At 39.4% G+C, this 17,886-nt stretch overlaps 1 protein-coding gene across 1 annotated transcript in view; it reads right to left on the bottom strand.

Moving 5' to 3' along the window:
* The window catches only part of ZRANB3 (zinc finger RANBP2-type containing 3), a 112,652-nt gene that overhangs the window by 82,573 nt on the left and 12,193 nt on the right, over window positions 1-17,886 (bottom strand). Inside the window, exon 3 of the mRNA XM_075001070.1 lies at window positions 1,554-1,572. Within this exon, the coding sequence (XP_074857171.1) occupies window positions 1,554-1,572 (19 nt within the window). The remainder of the gene's footprint in view (window positions 1-1,553; window positions 1,573-17,886) is intronic.

Below are 17,886 nucleotides of genomic sequence, written 5' to 3'. Positions count from 1 at the left end.
CTGAGTGTAAGTCAAATATAATGTGAAATCTCTAATAATGTGTGGGAGACACAATGACAAAGATAAGCAACAACATTTTATTAACATGAAATTACTGACTTTTTGATAAAAGTTACAAAAGGTAAACATAATTCAAGATAAACTTTAATGTAAGGAGAATCAACACTGAAAGTTTAATCTTGACATAGCAAGTCTACAGAATAGCAAGCACTACTGTCATGACCAGAGGCTGACAGGTACCGACCCCATACCACAGAGTCAAAAAGAGGCCCATGTAACTAATGGTGGGTAACCTTTAGTTGAGTGAAAAAGGTAAAGGCTCAATGTTTGTGCTTAATGAAAAAAAAGATCACAAAAAGGATAGCAGCGTAAGGATAAGAATCCCAACTCAAATGGGCCTCCAACATTGGAAATAATAATAGTAGTAATACCACCTATTTTTCATGTAATACTTTACATCAGTAGATCTCAGTACATTAGAAGAGGTAAGAGATGGCAGATATAAATTCTTAACATCTTGCCATCATATGTGAATACTCCTAAAAGTAAAAAGTAAGGCAAGCTACTGTAATAACCTGAGAACACACACTTCAGATTCTTCATAAGATCGTTTGAACTATCAAGTAAGATGCTGTCCCCAAAATAATTCTGCTTGGATTTCTCACGTAGAATAATGCATTCTGCAACAAGGATTCAGAAGCTTAACCTGTGCTGTAATGAATACTCATAATAAAGACATGATCAGCTCAGATATGAACCTCAGTATTGTATCATAGTACAAAGGGAAGAGACCTAAAAATTCACTCAGAGAAGTCTACTAGCCCCAAAGAGATATTAAATCTAACTGTAAGTCTTTTCATCAGTGCAATTAAGTAATATGGTCAGTGAGTTATGCCACTACCTCTACAAATGACTTAACAAGCATAAGAACGTGTGCTGAAACAAACAAACAAAAAAAAATCTGCTCTGATTCTATATGCTACTTTGAAGAAATAACATGCAAAATGATATAACTGGTTATACAGCACAGGCAAGAGGACTGTGCTGTATCAAACAAAAATTTCCATTTCTCTAAGAACTTGAATCATTGTTTTGTTCTCTGAGAATCATGTATTACTTTATAACAGATGTGCTGCTGCATTGAATAGAGTCACATTTTCAACTGTTTAAAACAGGTATTGCTTTGGTTTAAGATTGTTTATTTGTGGCTTAATGAAGTTAAGTTCATTTGTGGCTTAAAAACAGCCATCTACACGGCAAAAGAATTGCTCAAGGACTACTGCATAAGTAAAAATCAATATTTTAAGGAATTTAGGAGAGGAGCTTTAACATCCACAATAAGCTATTAAAATTAATCTTTAAAAACAATTTGTTAAAATGTCCTTTTAAACCAAGCAGGTCAACTTCACTTCCCTATTTAGATATCGTCTAATGAGAATTATGATAATGATGCTTTTCTGCTTCCTAGGCCTTCCCTTCAACAAAAGAGTCATTCTTAACAAGGGTAACAGTAATAGAAGTGATATTAGAGAAGAAGATGGAAAAGAACTTACCTCATCAGCTATCATACACCTAAATGCAAAAAAAAGAAATGTAACAGTAAGTAACAGAAAAAACACTTAAATTGCATTTATCTACAGATCCAATTTAAGGCTGCTTCTGTACTCACCCCCTCCCATTGGAGGGGCATGGTAATGAGGCAATTCGAAGCAGGCAATGAGGCACTAACATGCATATTCAGCACCTCATTAGCATAACAGCGGCCGCGCAAATTTTGAAGTGCAGACTTTGAAGTGCACATTGATAGTGTAGATGTGGGCAGCTTCAAAATAAGCACTCCACTTTGACTTCTGTTACTCCCATCCAGTTTTGTGGGAGTAAGGGAATGCTGAAGTGGGGTGCTTATTTTGCAGCTGCCCCCACACTGTCAATCTGCACTTCAAAGTCTGCACTTCGAAATTTGAGCAGACACTATTATGTTAATGAGGCACTGAATATGCACATTACCCTGCTTTGAGCTGCCTCATTACCATGCCCCCTCCAATGGGAGGGGGCGAATGCAGAAGCAACCTTTGAATTAAAAAAAACAGACTAATAGTTTGATTAAGAACAAAAGCTAGCTTTATTGTCACCTACACTTTAACTGAGGCACACCAGAAAGATACTGAATACTGTAATAAATACTATGAGAATGTTAGCTCTTCTAAAAACATTTACATTTATGTAGAGTTTAAAACATACTAAATCAGATACACTCTACAGTTACATTAAATGTGATATCCATCAACATACCCAATAGAAGCTTTGTGTCTTCTGCTTTAGCAGCTTTCATAGAGATGAAGCAATGTTCTCCACCACCTCAGCTACATAATATGTATCTAGCTAGCAGAAAAATCAGCTGTGAACAGGAGTAATTACTTGATCTCAAATTTCCTCCAGCCACTTTTAGAGCTGAAACAGATGTCTTCTATTATCCTCTCCACAAACAAATCTTTCTTTCTACATATTAATGTATATCAAATTGAAATTTTCCATTTCAGAATTCACCTGTCTAGTGTTATTCTCTGTAAGATTAATACTGGCTTTAAAATCACAATGAGAAATTGTATAGCCTACAATATATGTATATTCTTGCAGTCCCAGGTTGCATATGATTGTGTGCAGCAATGTCAGATTTTGAGACTTCTAGTGCAAATTTATGAATGATAAAATTACAGCTATTTCACGTTGCTTTCACTTCATACATTGGCCAATAGATTTAATTGTCTGTACCCATCAAATCCGAGTGAAATGTGTGATAGTAATTACTCCATTAAATGCTCTGTTTGCATATAAAAGAACTATGTCCTTCATATATTGTTTAGACGCTTGTCTTTAAATGTCCAGTTCTTACATGCCTGCCAAGCCCAAGACAACTAAATTATGTAAAATTAAATTTCATTTAAAGAGAAAAAATTTAAGGAGGCAGAGATTACTTTCCAGATGTGATCAAATAAAGCTGCATTTTCACAAGACTGTAGACAGACTGCCTCAGCATCTCTGGTTTCTTCAGGGGTTTTCCAAGCCATCACATGAAATTAACAACATTGGTCAGTTTCACAGGCCAAACCATGTTTGAAAATAAACAAGAATTCTATCAATTTCACATGGTTGTTGTAAAATAATATGGACAGTTGGAAAGGGAGGCACTGGGGCTGCAACAAAACTAAGGGGGCCTTTTTACTTTTTAGTTCACATAGGGCTTGCCTACACTTAAAATGCTACAGCTCAGACAATACCTACCCTGATATGAAGGCTTCTTCCATTTGAACAGATAATTTACCTCCCCAAAAGATGGTAGTTAGACCAATGGAAGAATCCTTCTGTCGACTTTGAGCTACCTACACAGGGGCTTAGGCCAGTTTAACAACAAGAAGTAGGATTTTTCACACCTCAGACTCATGCAGTTAAGTTGATCTAATTATCTAGTGTCAACCGTCTCTAAGAGTGTCCCTAACTTTGAGATTCTGATGTAGCTTGAAAACTGATTTAGATTGAAGCTGAAATTGAAGTTTTCATATGACACTTAAGATGCAATTCTAAAAGATAAGTGAAAACAGATAACCATGTGTTATGAAAAATCTAATTATTATTATTATTATAGAACTAAAAAAAATGGAAACAACCTATTTTGATTATGGCTAAAAAAATTGAAGCAGATATTAACTTTTTTCTTTCTGACCCCCACCAGCCATACCATAAAAATTATATGACACACGTGTGCCACAACAACTCCTTCTTTTGCATATAAAAGCCCAGGCCAGCATCAGAGGGTAGCAAACAGGGAATTGGCTGGGACTACAGGTGAAGCTACATTGCTCAGGCTTCCACTTCCATCCTGGTGGACAGGAATCAAGGCTCCAGGCTTGAGATGTATGCAGAGGGACTTTGGCTTTCTGCTCTGGGCCCCAGCGAGTCTAAAAATGGCCCGTTGGTGGAACCCCTGAAGTCTGCCTGTGGCCTCTAGAGGGTCCCAGACCACTGGTTGATAACTACTGACTTAAAGGACTCAATCTCAATAAACTTTTCTTTGTTCCACAATTGAACTTTTAAATTTATGTATAGATAATATAGCAACAAGAGAATGAAATCTCTAGGTCTAAGAGCTGACAAGGAAATTTAAGCCATGCTGTGGAAGTCATATATTCCTTTACTGCGAAAGAAAGTACTGAATATGTTTTACTGAAACACCTCCATTTTATGATCATTTGAATGACATTGGAAAGTATAGCTTCTCACCTGTCATTACAGCCTAACTATATCGAATTCATGCAACATACAAATTGTTGATTTATGACTTAAACATGTCTATTTTGTATTACATAATCTTTTAAAAGGGAAATCTTTGTTTAAGCTAAAAGCTTTCACTTCTCTATCTCCCACACTAAGCTATTCAGATTAGATGCCAACAAGTGGATGAAAATTGCACGCTGTCTAAGTAGGAGAAACAATCTTCAGATATACACGAAGGTACAAATCTGTATTTCTGGTTCACGTATTTTGACTGCAAGAAGACAGATTTCTTGTTCTTTGAAGTTCAATTAGTCATTTCCTCTCCACTGGTAGTTACTCAAATCAGGCTTCATCATTCATATCCCATCTGTTCATATGACACCTTAATAATGGCTATATCCAAGAATGCAAATCCAAGCTATGAGACACTCAGTTTCATATCCTGTTATAAGATCAGCCAAAGTTTCAGGAAGGCAGGAGGAACAGCAGTAGCTATCTTGAACAGAGATTTTCTTTAGTAACAAAGCCCAACCATTTTGAGAACATTATGGTCAATGATAAAGGACATCAGTGTCTTAAGAAAAAGGAAGATTTTTGTAATTATTTTTAAGGCTAGATCTGCTTTCCCAGAGATTCTGGGACTATCGCAAGAAACTCTGTGTACGTCTGAGAAGATGGCTGTTATCCCAACAACAAGCGTTAGAATCTCATTCCAATCTACTGCAAATGCTGTTGTACCATTGTAATGACAGGGTAAGCAATGGTTCCATACTCAGTGAGATCATTCAGGAGTTCAGTTCATAAAAGAAAGCACGTTTAATGTACAGTATTCACTTTAGAATAATAAAACAAAGTCTAAAGCTCATCCTTAAAATACAGTAGTCCCTTGAGTTATGCACGGGTTGAGGTTCCATGCATGCTTGAGTAACTCGAATTTTGCATAAGTCACAAGGGCAGCTTTTTTGCACAGTGGAAAACATGTTATGCAACCAGGGAAGCAACAGGAGCACATGGAGCTCCTTTTGAAAGGTAAATTCTGGGTTGGAGGGGACAGCTGGGGAGGGTTTAGCCTGGTGGTGGGTTGGGGCTGTGGGAGGGAGGTAGAGGGGTCAAGTCTGGGGTGGGTTAGGGCTGCACGGTGGGGTCAAGGGGGGAGTTGAGCTGGGGCCATGCGGGGTCAAGACGGAGCAGCGCAGGGGGTTATGCTGTGTGGGGTGGGCGGTGTGAGCTGGAACCAGGTATGGGCAGGGCAGTGAGCGAGGCCCAGGGGGTTTGAACCAGGGCAGGGGTGTTTGAACTGGGGCTGCATGGGGGAGCTTGAACTGGGGCCACGGGGGGGAGGGTTGAGCTAAGGCTGGGGGGAATGGCATTTTGAGTTGCACTTAACTCGTGTTCATGTGAGTTAAGTGCAACTCAAAATCTCACATTTCAAGGGATTACTGAACAGACATCAGAAGTTTAAAGAATGATTTGCCTGATCAGGTATCATGGCAAGCACACATGTATGTGGGGAAAAGAAGGACATGCACAAGGACATTAATCCCTCGAGTGCATGCACATTTGCTATAACTCGTGTTAATCTTTTGCCTCAAAATTCATTTAAATGTTTCCTCCCCTTAAGGTTTCACTAAGTTCCATCACTGAGAATTTGAAACCCTGCTCTAAACGGCACAACAATATAGTATAAGGGGTCATGCTAACCAGATGGACCAGTGCCCTCACTGGGAACATGAAACCAGAGAATCTAGGATTATCTTGGAATACTTAAAAAGATCACTTAAGAGCTTTTAAAGTGTCACGCTTTCTTGCCAACTAGAGAGAGACCACTCTCCTAACATAGGTATGCTTTTTCATACTATCATTCTTAGATCCAAGATCCTAAGGCAAGGACATTGTCTACTTCCATGCTCTGTATGATACTCTAGCAAACACTGAAAGCGCTCCTAGAAGACAGACATGCTGTAAAAGAGAGATGGTCCTATGAATGGCTCATCAGTCAACAAAGGCCTATAACACAGGCCTTCACTCTTGAGCATGGAATCATGAGTTTTCCTCTACCCAAGCGGACGAATAACACGCAATTTACAAAAATATACCTTTCATCCCTTTCTTTCCAGCATCAGAATGAGGGCTTGTCTTCACTACACTGTGAGCTAGAACTCCAGTTATGTTCCAGCCCAACTCTCATCCACACGTTCCAAAGTGAGGTTGCTCTCATATAAGCTTGAGTAGAGTAAATCAAGTATACTAGCTATTGAAACACTAACTAGAGTTGCGCTTTTTTGGCTGTGTTGGCCTGTGCATGGAGATCGCATTTCAAAAGACAGCTGTCCCAGGTAGAGTTGGCAGGCTGCCCAGACATTGAATCCCAGAGAACAGTGGATTGGGCCTTGGATCAACCAAACAGATGGCAGCAACAGCGAAAGAATCTACAACCTACCTCTGAGATCCCTGGGGCAAAAAAAGGTATAAGTATGAAAACATAAAGAGAATAACTTCTGAACTCTAGCTAATCGGGGAAGGAACTGCTTGTTCTTAAGAGGGCCAAGCCAATTATTTATGTTAAATAATTAGAATTGCTTACTACAAAAAACACCAAATGAGTAACTTTATTTTAAAATTCCTGGGCCTGTGAGAGTTAAGCGGAGATCCCATAACACCATGCTGGCCTGTATATTACAATAGTATATATTAAGTGTAGTCTCATAAATGTGAACACTTTGAAAAATAAATGAATTGCAATGATACCATACACAAACACACAGTGTGTGCCTGCACACGGAGAGAGAGGGAGAGAGAGAAGTGTTTTAACACCTGCAGATATTACATTGTCTTTGGCAGGGAGTTGCAGAAATTTGACAGATGTTTTAAGATCATCATACAGAAATAATAACAGTAGCTATATTAATTTAAGGAACTCTAGCCTGTTAACATTATGCCTCAAATGAACCTGAGTCTTTTCTTTTTCTTTTTTTTTGCCTTCTCTAAATGGGACAATTTCTGTTTGGCATCATGAATTGTCTGTCTCTGCAGGTTTACAATCAAAATTATAAAATGCAATACAACCTGTATCTAGTTGACTGTACACTTTATCATATTATAAACATACAAATCATCATACTGGTGTAGACGTGTGGTCCACCTAACCCAGTATTCTAGCAGTGGCTGGTTCCAGATGCATGTGGGGACACTGCACGAACCCACTCATAATATACAACAGCAGCATAACATACTTATAAAGGAAGCCTCATTCTAAATCTGGACAGTTAATTTCACAAATGAATGTTCATAGCCCTTATCAAGTTTTAACCTATCTAATGAAGGTATGTATTGTTTTCTTCAACAGTCAAATTAACGTTCTGAATGATTTTAGTAACTTATTCATTGATCTTGTTTTAAATTAAAAGCTACATGTAACTTTCAGAGAACAGAAGCCCTATATTTCTGAAAGAAAGGCAGTTACAACTTAAGCACTTTAACAAGTTCTAGTAGTAAAGTGATTTTTTTTCACCGAGGTTATGAAAAAAAATGCAGTTTTCTTTAATAAAAACAAGCTTCATGCAATCTGTTGGAAACATACTGTAGAAGAAGCTCACATGTTCCTTTTGCTAGTGTGGGTGTCCTGGTATTCTTGGGATTCTCACCCACTAATATGAGTCAGTTTTATATAACACTACAACATATAATTTGCCTCCTACTCACAAGTCAACACTTTAGTATTAACATCTTACTGAAGGGTTATTTAAAGTATTTGAACTCAGTATATTTTTATATAGAAGTGCGCAAGCAGCCATTACATTTGCATGTCAGTAATCACTGTCTCCAGTCATAAAATTATAAGAATGTGAGATGACTTCTTTGCATAATCTGGGACACTTCACCAAAAAGAGAGTCCCTAATTATTTACATTAGGCTTTGTTTGCTCTTGATTTACACTAGATATTTAAAAAGTGAATTTAGCACACATCAAACGTTCCAGATTGCTGTCAATCAATACTAGAGATGTGCCACTTATTCACGGAAGAGGTACAGCACTGTCAGCCAGTGGTTCTGCAAGATTCTACAGTAACCCTCCAACATTCCTGAACCTCAGTTGGGAGACAGCCCCCACAGCTTCATGCATTAGAATATGATCATCCAATATTACAAAAGCCTAGTGTAGAGAAGGCAGCATACACGAACATGCTAAACTTGTCAAGTTGAAGCTTAGGCTTAGCATATGAAAAAGTCTACATGAAGCTTTTAGAATATGTTAGCTAACGCACCTTTAAATCCTAGTCAAGATAAAGTTTAGTAGCAAAAGTTTAGAGTTCATTCTCTACACTCATTCAATCCTTGGCTTCTGAGACTGTTGCTCACCAACCAGGATAATTTTTAAGTAGGCGGCTTGCATAATAACTGGACTAACATCCACATATTTCATATTGATTACTCAGTAGTTATAGTATCAGAGGGGTAGCCGTGTTAGTCTGGATCTGTAACAGCAACGAAGGGTCCTGTGGCACCTTATAGACTAAGAGAAAAGTTTTGAGCATGAGCTTTCGTGAGCACAGACTCACTTCATCAGATGCTGGTCATGGAAATCTGCAGGGCCAGGTACAAATAAGCCAGAGCAAGGCTGGGTATAACAAGGTTAGCTCAGTCAGCAAGGGTGAGGCTTACTACCAGCAGTTGATCTGGAGGTGTGAACACCAAGGGAGGGGAAGCTGCTTTTGTATTTAGCCAGCCATTCACAGTCTTTGTTTAAGCCTGAGCTGAGGGTGTCGAATTTGCAGATGAATTGTAGCTCAGAAATTTCTCTTTGCAGTCTGGTCCTGAAATTTTTTTGCTGTAGGATAGCTACTTTTAAGTCTGCTACTGTGTGGCCCGGGAGATTGAAGTGCTCTCCTACGGGTTTTTGTATATTGCCATTTCTGATACCTGATTTCTGTGCGTTTATTTTTTTACCTAGAGACTGTCCAGTTTGTCCAATGTATATAGCAGAGGGGCATTGCTGGCACATAATGGCATAAATTATATTGGTAGATGTGCAGCTGAATGAACCCACGATGGTGGGGCTGATCTGGTTAGGTCCTGTAATGGTGTTGCTGGTGTAGATATGTGGGCAGAACTGGCAACGAGGTTTGTTGAGTTAGAGTGACTGTGGTCCGGTGTATAGTTGCTGGTTAGGATTTGCTTCAGGTTGGCAGGTTGTCTGTGGCAAGGACTGGTCTGCCTCCCAAGGCCTGTGAAAGTGGGGGATCATTGTCCAGGATGGGTTGTAAATCCCTGATGATGCGATGTAGAGGTTTTAGCTGAGGACTGTAGGTGATGGCTAGTGGTGTACTGTTGGTTTCTCTCTTGGGCTTGTCCTGTAGTAAGAGGCTTTGTGGCACACGTCTGGCTCTGTTGATCTGTTTTTTCACTTCCTCAGGTGGGTATTGCAGTTTCAAGAACGCTTGGTGGAGCTCCTGTAGGTGTTTGTCTCTGTCGGAGGGGTTGGAGCAAATGCGGTTATTATCTTAGCGCTTAGCTGTAGACAATGGACCGTGTGGTGTGTCTGGGATGGAAGCTGAAGGCATGAAGGTAGACGTAGCGGTCAGTGGGTTTACGGTACAGGGTGGTATTGATGTGGCCATCATGTATTAGCACCATGGTGTCCAGGTGTCAGTAGTTATAGTGAATCTTTCAATGTGAAAACTTGTGAATTCAGACTAGTGATCCAGAAACCAGAAATTCAGCAGTCATCATCATCGGGTCTGAGTTCTTCATAAATATGTCAAAAGACAAAAAGAAAATACACAGTCCCTACAGAAAGGTGAATTAATGATCAAAATGCCTGGGACTGAAGCCTAAGACAAAATAGGAATGATGTACAGGACACCATGGAGAAAGCATAAAACAGATTTACACCAATACCAGAAAGTGACACATCTGATCAAGAAAGTGATCAAGGACTCCATATTAAGAAGTGACAGGCCTATCACTAGACCAAATCCAGATAATAGAAGAGTGTGCTGACTGACAGGAACAAGGATACAAGATGTGGACATGAGGCTGAAGACGATCCCAATGGGAACAGGGAAAGTATACTGACTGTGCTGCACATTGGGATGAATTAATTTGCTAGCTTTCCTCTCAAATGGGTCAAGAATGACTGAGCTCAACAGGGAAAGATGCTTAAGGAAGCGGAAAATTGGGTGATATTCAGAAGGATACTTTCAGTCCCTGCAGAAGGCAGATGAAGGTGTGACACGATAATATATATCAACAGCTGGGTAAAGGGTTGGTGCTATGAGGAAAGTTTCAGGATGACTGACTAATGGGAAGCATTTGCGGAAAGAATCTTCTTGACTTATGGACTCCACTTGAGAAACTGGGATACGAACCTCTCAAGATAAGTCTGGCATAGCTAATAAAAAAAAAGGGACTTTAAACTAGGAAACGAAGAGGAAGGTTGAAAGGTACTCATGAAATGTCTGTGCATGGCTTCAATAAACAGAGTAAAACAAATACAGGAAGAGATAATAATGGATAATAGAATCCCCATCCCACTAATAAAAGAGTGGGGTCTGAGGAAAACACCAGAGCTGGATTTACACGTGCCCCTTCCTTTCGAAAGGGACATGTTAATGAGCAGGTTCAAAATATGCTAATGAGGTGCTGCAATAAATATGAAGCACCTCATTAGCATAATGGCGGCCGTGGCAATTCGAAAGTGCGGATTTTCAAATCGCGCGCCGCCTGTGGAGACGGGAGCTTCCGAAAGGACCCCCCCCAGTTTTTGAAAGCCCTTCTTCCAATCACCAGATAGGAATAAGGGCTTTCGAAAACTGGGTGGGGGAAGTCCTTTTGGAAGGTCCCATCACCACATGCAGCGCGCGATTCGAAAAGCTGCACTTTCGAATCGCTGTGGCCATCATTATGCTAATGAGGCGCTGCATATTCACTGCAGCACCTCATTAGCATATTTCAAACCTGCTCATTAACATGCCCCTTTCGAAAGGAAGGGGCACGTGTAGACCCAGCCCAGAAGTCTGGGTAACATAATGGGGAAACTGGAACTAGTGGAGCAGGTTAAACCTCTATTTATAGGGCTTTCACAAACATGGCAGAATAACACTTACAGCTAGAATATGGATATTGAAGACAATGTACTGTTCAGAAGAAAGGAATAAAGGTGGTGGGATAATACATCAATGAAGCAGCAAACTAACAACAAATATAAAGTGATAGTGTATCTGTTTGATTCAAAGACACTGTGGACAAGGATTGTAAAAAAGGTTCTGTGGTGTTAGGGGTCTGTTATTGATTCCTCAGGGTCCAAGTCAGACAGTAATCTCTAATATTATTAGAAAGATAAGTACTTCAAGCATTTGTGTCGCAGTGGAAGACCAACTTCCCAATACACACAGAAGAATAAATGTTACTAACGTTGGCAAGACCCAGGTATTCCTGGATATGACAGATGACAGCTTTCTTTATCAAGCTGTCACTAAACCAACAAGAATGAACGCAATCTTATACTTGGTGTAAGCATGAGGGCATCACAGAAGAGCTGATAGTAGAAAATAACTTGGATCAAGTCACCATGATCTAATTCAGTTTAAATTAAACTGAAGGATAAGCAAAAACAGGTAATCAGCTATGGTATTTTAATTTCAAAAGGGCAGACTTTGGGAAATTGAGGAGATAATTAAAAATGTTATTGAGGGTGCATGATGACCTTGTCAGTTAGATTGACACTCTACTGGCCCCAGAATACAGCATGAGAACTGATGGAAATCAGTAGCAGGTGCTGAGTGAGAACAGAGGAGTGACTATCGCTGAAACTGGTACCAGAGGCGGGTTTAAAATAGAAAGCACTTCTGAATGCTGTAGTGGGAGGATCTCAAGAGTGGGAGGCTGCCAAGACGACCTGGCTGGCATACAAGTCATCCTGAGCCAAGTAAGTGTCTGGATCTCTTTTAGTTTGTATTAATACAATAATGGAAGGGACTGTTATTCTATGAAACAGTGCAAAATTCATTAAAAGCCCTGGCCTAGCAGTGTGTTTCTGCTAATAGCGGTTTTGCATACCACCAGCAGCTTGGCTACTCCCACCGCCCAAAACAGGGAATTCAAAATGGCGACCAGGAAATGCAAAGAGTAAAAATGCTGAGAAAGTAAATTTTTATTTGAAAAGGCACAGACTCCCTCTAGAACGTTTCTGCTTCTTAAAAATAATACTCATCTCCATGCCTCTAAGGACACTGCTCCATAAGCACTTACTGGTATAATGACCCACCTGAAAATAGCGAACTGTGCAGAGAGTGAAAATGTTTTCCATATACAAATCTAGTCCATTTCATTTAAAAGCAGTCCATTCAGTCCGCACTTGACAAATCATTTGTGCCAAACTGAATTTGTTTTTTAATGTTGTCCAGAAAGGAAATCCCATTTCAGTGAAGGGTGTAATTCGGCTGTACTCTTCAGTTACTATATATTTGAATACTTCAGCTGCATATACTACACAGCAGTGGTTCCCAACCTTTTTGAGTGGTGACCCATTTTGACAATTCAGTAAGACTCTGAGATCCAAGGCACTTCAAAAGTGGGGTGGGGGAGGTAGATAGGCTCTCCCCTGTGGAAAAAATTGTAAATCTTGATTCTCCTCCAGTCTTAAAACCCCTCCTTGCCCCAAACCACCACCTCCCGCCTCCCCCAGGCTTAAACAACTCTCAGCCACAACTCCCTCCAGTCTTAAAATCCTTGCAGCCCCAAAACACCCTCCCACCTACATGAGTTCCACTGCTGCTCCTTTGTCAGGCCACCCCCACCTCCTATTCCCTTCTCCCACCTGCAGCACTGTAATGGGACTCAAATTAATTGGTTTAATGGGCAGATCCCTCCTGTCAGCTGTTAATTAAATTGAGTTCCATTTCATCAGGGAAGGGACTGGGAGCCAGAGGAACGAGCGGTGGGCAGCAGTGGGAACTGCAAATGGTTCCTTAAAGAGTCAGACATGGATCAGAGCCGACCAGCTGGCGTACGTTTGGGTCCTGACCCATAGTTTGGGAATCCCTGCACTACAGGCTTCCCACCAGCAACTTTGAGTAACATCTCCTTTTGCCAATTAGTCATTACAAGAACTGTTACCTCCTGCAAAATGTGAAAGGCCTGAAATGACAGAAAAAGTTTTTGTAGCATGCTCATCCTCAACTCACTCAAAAACAAATAGTTCTGTAATTTTTAAGAGAATAAAAATGATCTTTGAATTTTTAAATTACCAATATCTTTGCATATCTTTCACTATGTTTAAGGAGACTGTGTCCAGGAAGTTTCTGTGGTCTAGAGCATCCCTCTCACCATATCCTAAAGTTCAGTTGGGAAAAATAACATTTTATACCGTTCAAATTCTACAGAGATATTTTCTGCGCTCCTGAACTAAGCTACCTGAGACAAACAACTAGGCTTTTTTCCTGTTCCAGGCCTCTAGTGTAACCAGGAGGGCTTCTGCTTCCTTGATCGTGGGATGCTGTTCTGGAAAGGAGGACTGCTAAGCAGAGATGAGGTCAATCCTTTGTGGAAGGAGGGGAAGAGCATATTTGGATACATTTTAACTAATTTTACTGAGAGCTTTAAACTAGGTTCATGTGGGGAGGAAGGTGGGTGTGTGTGTGTGAGAAAAGCCCACATGGAAGTCAAAAACATGGAAACCTGGGAAAAGTTGGAAACTGAGGGGAGTTTGGGCCTTACAGCAGGGATAAGGGAGAGGTAACAACATGAGAGGGAAGAGGGGAAAATTAAATCAGTACTTTATGATCTCTGTATTACTATAAGAAATATGGGGAACAAGCAAAAATGATCTGAAACTCAAGAAAGTCTACAAAAAGCTGCAACTAAGTCAAATCACAAAAGAGGAACAAAAATTACAGAAATACAGAGGAATAAAATTAGAAAAACTAAGATAAAAAATTAAATTAAAAGAGCTAGAGAAAAACATATTAGAAGAAAGGAAGAGCAGAGAGAGTAGGCCTGTTATTCAACAAACTGGGAAAAAACTAAAAACACTGAAATGGTAGAAGTACTAAGGTGACAGCTTTTGTTTTGATTTTCACCAAAAAGCTTAGTAGTAAGGCTGTCAAGTGATTAAAATAATTAATCACAGTTAACTGCACAATTAAAAATTAATCATAATTAATTGCACTATTAAACCATAATATAATATCATTTATTTAAATAGTTTGGATGTTGTTTTTGACATTTTCAAATATATTTATTTCAATTACAGCACAATACAAAGCATAGGTTTCTCACTTTAGATTTTTATTACAAATATTTGTGCTCTAAAAACAACAGTATTTTTCAATTCACCTAATACAAGTTCTGTCGAGGAACCTCTATCATGAAAGTTAAACTTACAAATGTAGAATTACGTACAAAAGCAACTACATTCATAAATAAAGCAGTGTAAAAGTTTAGAGCCTACAAGTCCACTAAGTCCTACTTCTTCTTCAGCCAGTCCCTCAGACAAACCAATATGGGTAAAATTTGTACAAGATAATGTTGCCTGCTTCCTGTTTACAACATCACCTGAAAATGAGAACACGTGTTCTCATGGCACCCTTGTTGCATGCATCACAAGATATCCTAAAGATTCACATGTCCATTCATGCTTCACTCCAATCAACACTCTAGAGGATATGTCCATACGGACGATGGATTGTGCTTGAAAATAATCCAAACCAGAGTGGACCTTTGCATGTTTATTTTCTTCATTAGAGTGAGATGCCAGCAGTCGAAGGTTGATTTCCCTTTTGGTGGCTTGGGTTCTGTAGTTTTCTCATCATCAGACTTATGTCTCTTTATTCTGTTGCACAGACACAGTCTGGTATGTACATGGCAGAGGGACACTGCTGGCACATGATGGCATATATCACATTAATAGACGTGAAGGTGAATGAGCTGTTGATGGTATGACTGATATGGTTAGGTCCTACGATTGTGTCACTAGAGTAGATGTGTGGACAGAGCTGGCAATAGGGTTTGTTGCCAGGGTTGGTTCCTGGGTCATTGTTTCTGTTGTGGGGTGTGTGGTTGGTAATGCTTCAGGGTGGGGTGCTTTCTGTAAGCAGGACGCTGCACATACATTCCCAGAGTTTCCTGCAAAGTGTGGACAATTGAGAAACTCCATGTACTCTGATTATCTCCTTTTCCTAGCTTAAAGCATCCTTTACTGTAAGCTAGAGTGATGCCAAAAACAAATTGTCTACTATATACCTCTCATATTAGAAGAGATCCACTATAAAGAATGTGTTTGTTTCAAGCCTCTCCACCCCCCACCCACAACACTACCACCATAAAGGAAAACCATGGATACCCTTTATAGCAGCAAGCTGCATTATAATGAACTGTGTAAAACTGAGTACCTCTCCAATTATGAAAACACATCTTTTATTTTTTTTTTATGATTCGGGTTCATTCTGATTAATAAAAAAAAGGCAGAAAAACAATTTAAGAAGCCTACAGCTTACACGTGAAGGTAAACAAATGCTTTTTAAAATTCACATAAATTTGATTACTTAACATATAGAAAACTCAGATTTAAGGATTCAGTCTGAGTATCTGTAGAATAAAGATCCAGCCACACAAGATTAAGATTTTATTATTAAAAATGCAAAGTTTGTTGTAAAGAAAGAATAATTCAATATATTTGATGGAATACACTCAGTATGGTGGCTTGCAAATATAAACCTTGATTTTCTTCCCATTCTTCCTTCTTTTATTTTGGTTATTCATTTTTTTCTAATATAGTGGTTACAAGCACTCTAAGGCCATTTCTACACATGCCACTTTCGGAAAGTGGTATGCTAATAAACAGCCTGAAATATGCTAATAAGGTCTGGATGTAAATTCCCCACGCCTCATTAGCATAAGGTCCCTGATTTGGAGTCTGGAGGAGCTTCTTCTGGACTCCAAAACAGCATGTAGAAGCGCAGGCCCTGGTGGATCTTCCGGAAGCATGTCCTCCTTCCGGAGGCCCCTTCTTCCTGCGCTTCTACACGCTGTTTTGGAGTCTGGAAGAGCTTCTTCTGGACTTCAAATCATGGGACCTTATGCTAATGAGGCGTGGGAAATTTACATCCACACATTATTAGCATATTTTGGGCTGTTTATTAGCATGCCACTTTTGGAGAAAGTGGCATATGTAGAAATGGCCTAACTGATTTGACCAAATCTAAGTATTCCAGCCTGCTTGATTTCTGGGCAGTACATAAACTACGACTATATTTTGTCTTGTGTTAATTTGTCATCATTTTTAGCTCTCAAATGATTTTTGTTTACATAGTTAGAAATTAAAAGTAGCAATGGGAATAAATTAAGCTCAAGCTCTGGTACAGAACAGGTCATAAGGGCTGCACAACATGTTTCAGTTAAAAGAAAAATAGTAGTAGGTTATCTTACTTCATGACTGAATGCCAGTCCGTCAATAACCCATGATTTTACAATCCCTCAGACTTTTGTACCCTAAAAGTTTACTTCACTTTCACTACATCTCAGATTGTAACCTCTACCACCACAATATTGTCAATGGTATCAGCATACTGACTTCTACCCCCATCTATAAACCCTATATTCTATTATCTACAATATATCCTTGCTGAAGAGAAGTTTTCAATAATTCAAAAGAGCATTTGTTCTAGGCAAATACTGCACATGAAAGAAAAAAAACTGGAGGCTATATTTAATTAATAAAAAATAGAGTGAGAGGAATTTTAAATAATTTCCTTGAGGCAACGATGTGTCATATTCAACGTAACAGATTCCAAAGGCATATGCTTCCCTTAAATATACACAATTTATGCTAATTAACATTAAAGAAAATTACATAATGCACTGAGGGGAAAAAGAAACAAGTATGATTAATCAGATGTTTTGTAGTTTTAAACACCATTTTACTTCAAAGTTATTAGAAATCCATTTAACTGAAATTGCCTTGTTAGCTAGTGACAGCACAGCCCTATTATGAAGAAATGCAATTAGAGACCTCAAATTCAATCTGTGCTGCTGATGAAAGGCATTTACAGTGCCCAACTACGGTAGCCTCAACTCCCCATGATTTTTTAATGTGCTTATCCTCACAATACAACTATGAAGGAGGGAAGAACTGCTAATTGTCCTCATTTTAGAGTTGGGGAATATGTATCAAGGATATACACTGCAGTGTAAGCCCAGGTTCAGACTCAGGCTCATGCCCAAACCCTCTTTTCATATACATACAAATCTGTCAGATTCAGGCTGGTAAGCCTTCAGGACCTGGACTCTAAGGTTGACCAAGGAAAGTGGGTCTCAGTCAAAGTCCCACCAGCCCAGTGGTGTCCAATAGGAATTCAAATATCACCACACTTGTGGTTGTCATCCTTCCATATTCACCACAGTATCCTGCCCCCGCCCCACTGTAATTCAATGTTTGTTATACACCTGATTTTATTACTATTTTATAATGGGTTTTGGTGTTTTCATGCCCGCTGTCCTGCCTGTCAATTCTTTAATACTCTTTTTTTTTTTTGTAATATATTAGACCCCCGACTTAAGTGGAGGTTGTGCTCCTGTGCAACCCCACATAAGTCAAATTGTGCGTTACTTGGGGGA

The sequence above is a fragment of the Carettochelys insculpta genome, chromosome 8, assembly GCF_033958435.1.
Source record: "Carettochelys insculpta isolate YL-2023 chromosome 8, ASM3395843v1, whole genome shotgun sequence".
Taxonomy (NCBI): domain Eukaryota; kingdom Metazoa; phylum Chordata; order Testudines; family Carettochelyidae; genus Carettochelys; species Carettochelys insculpta.
Note: the sequence above shows the minus strand (reverse complement) of the source record. Positions and strands in the feature narration are given on the sequence as shown.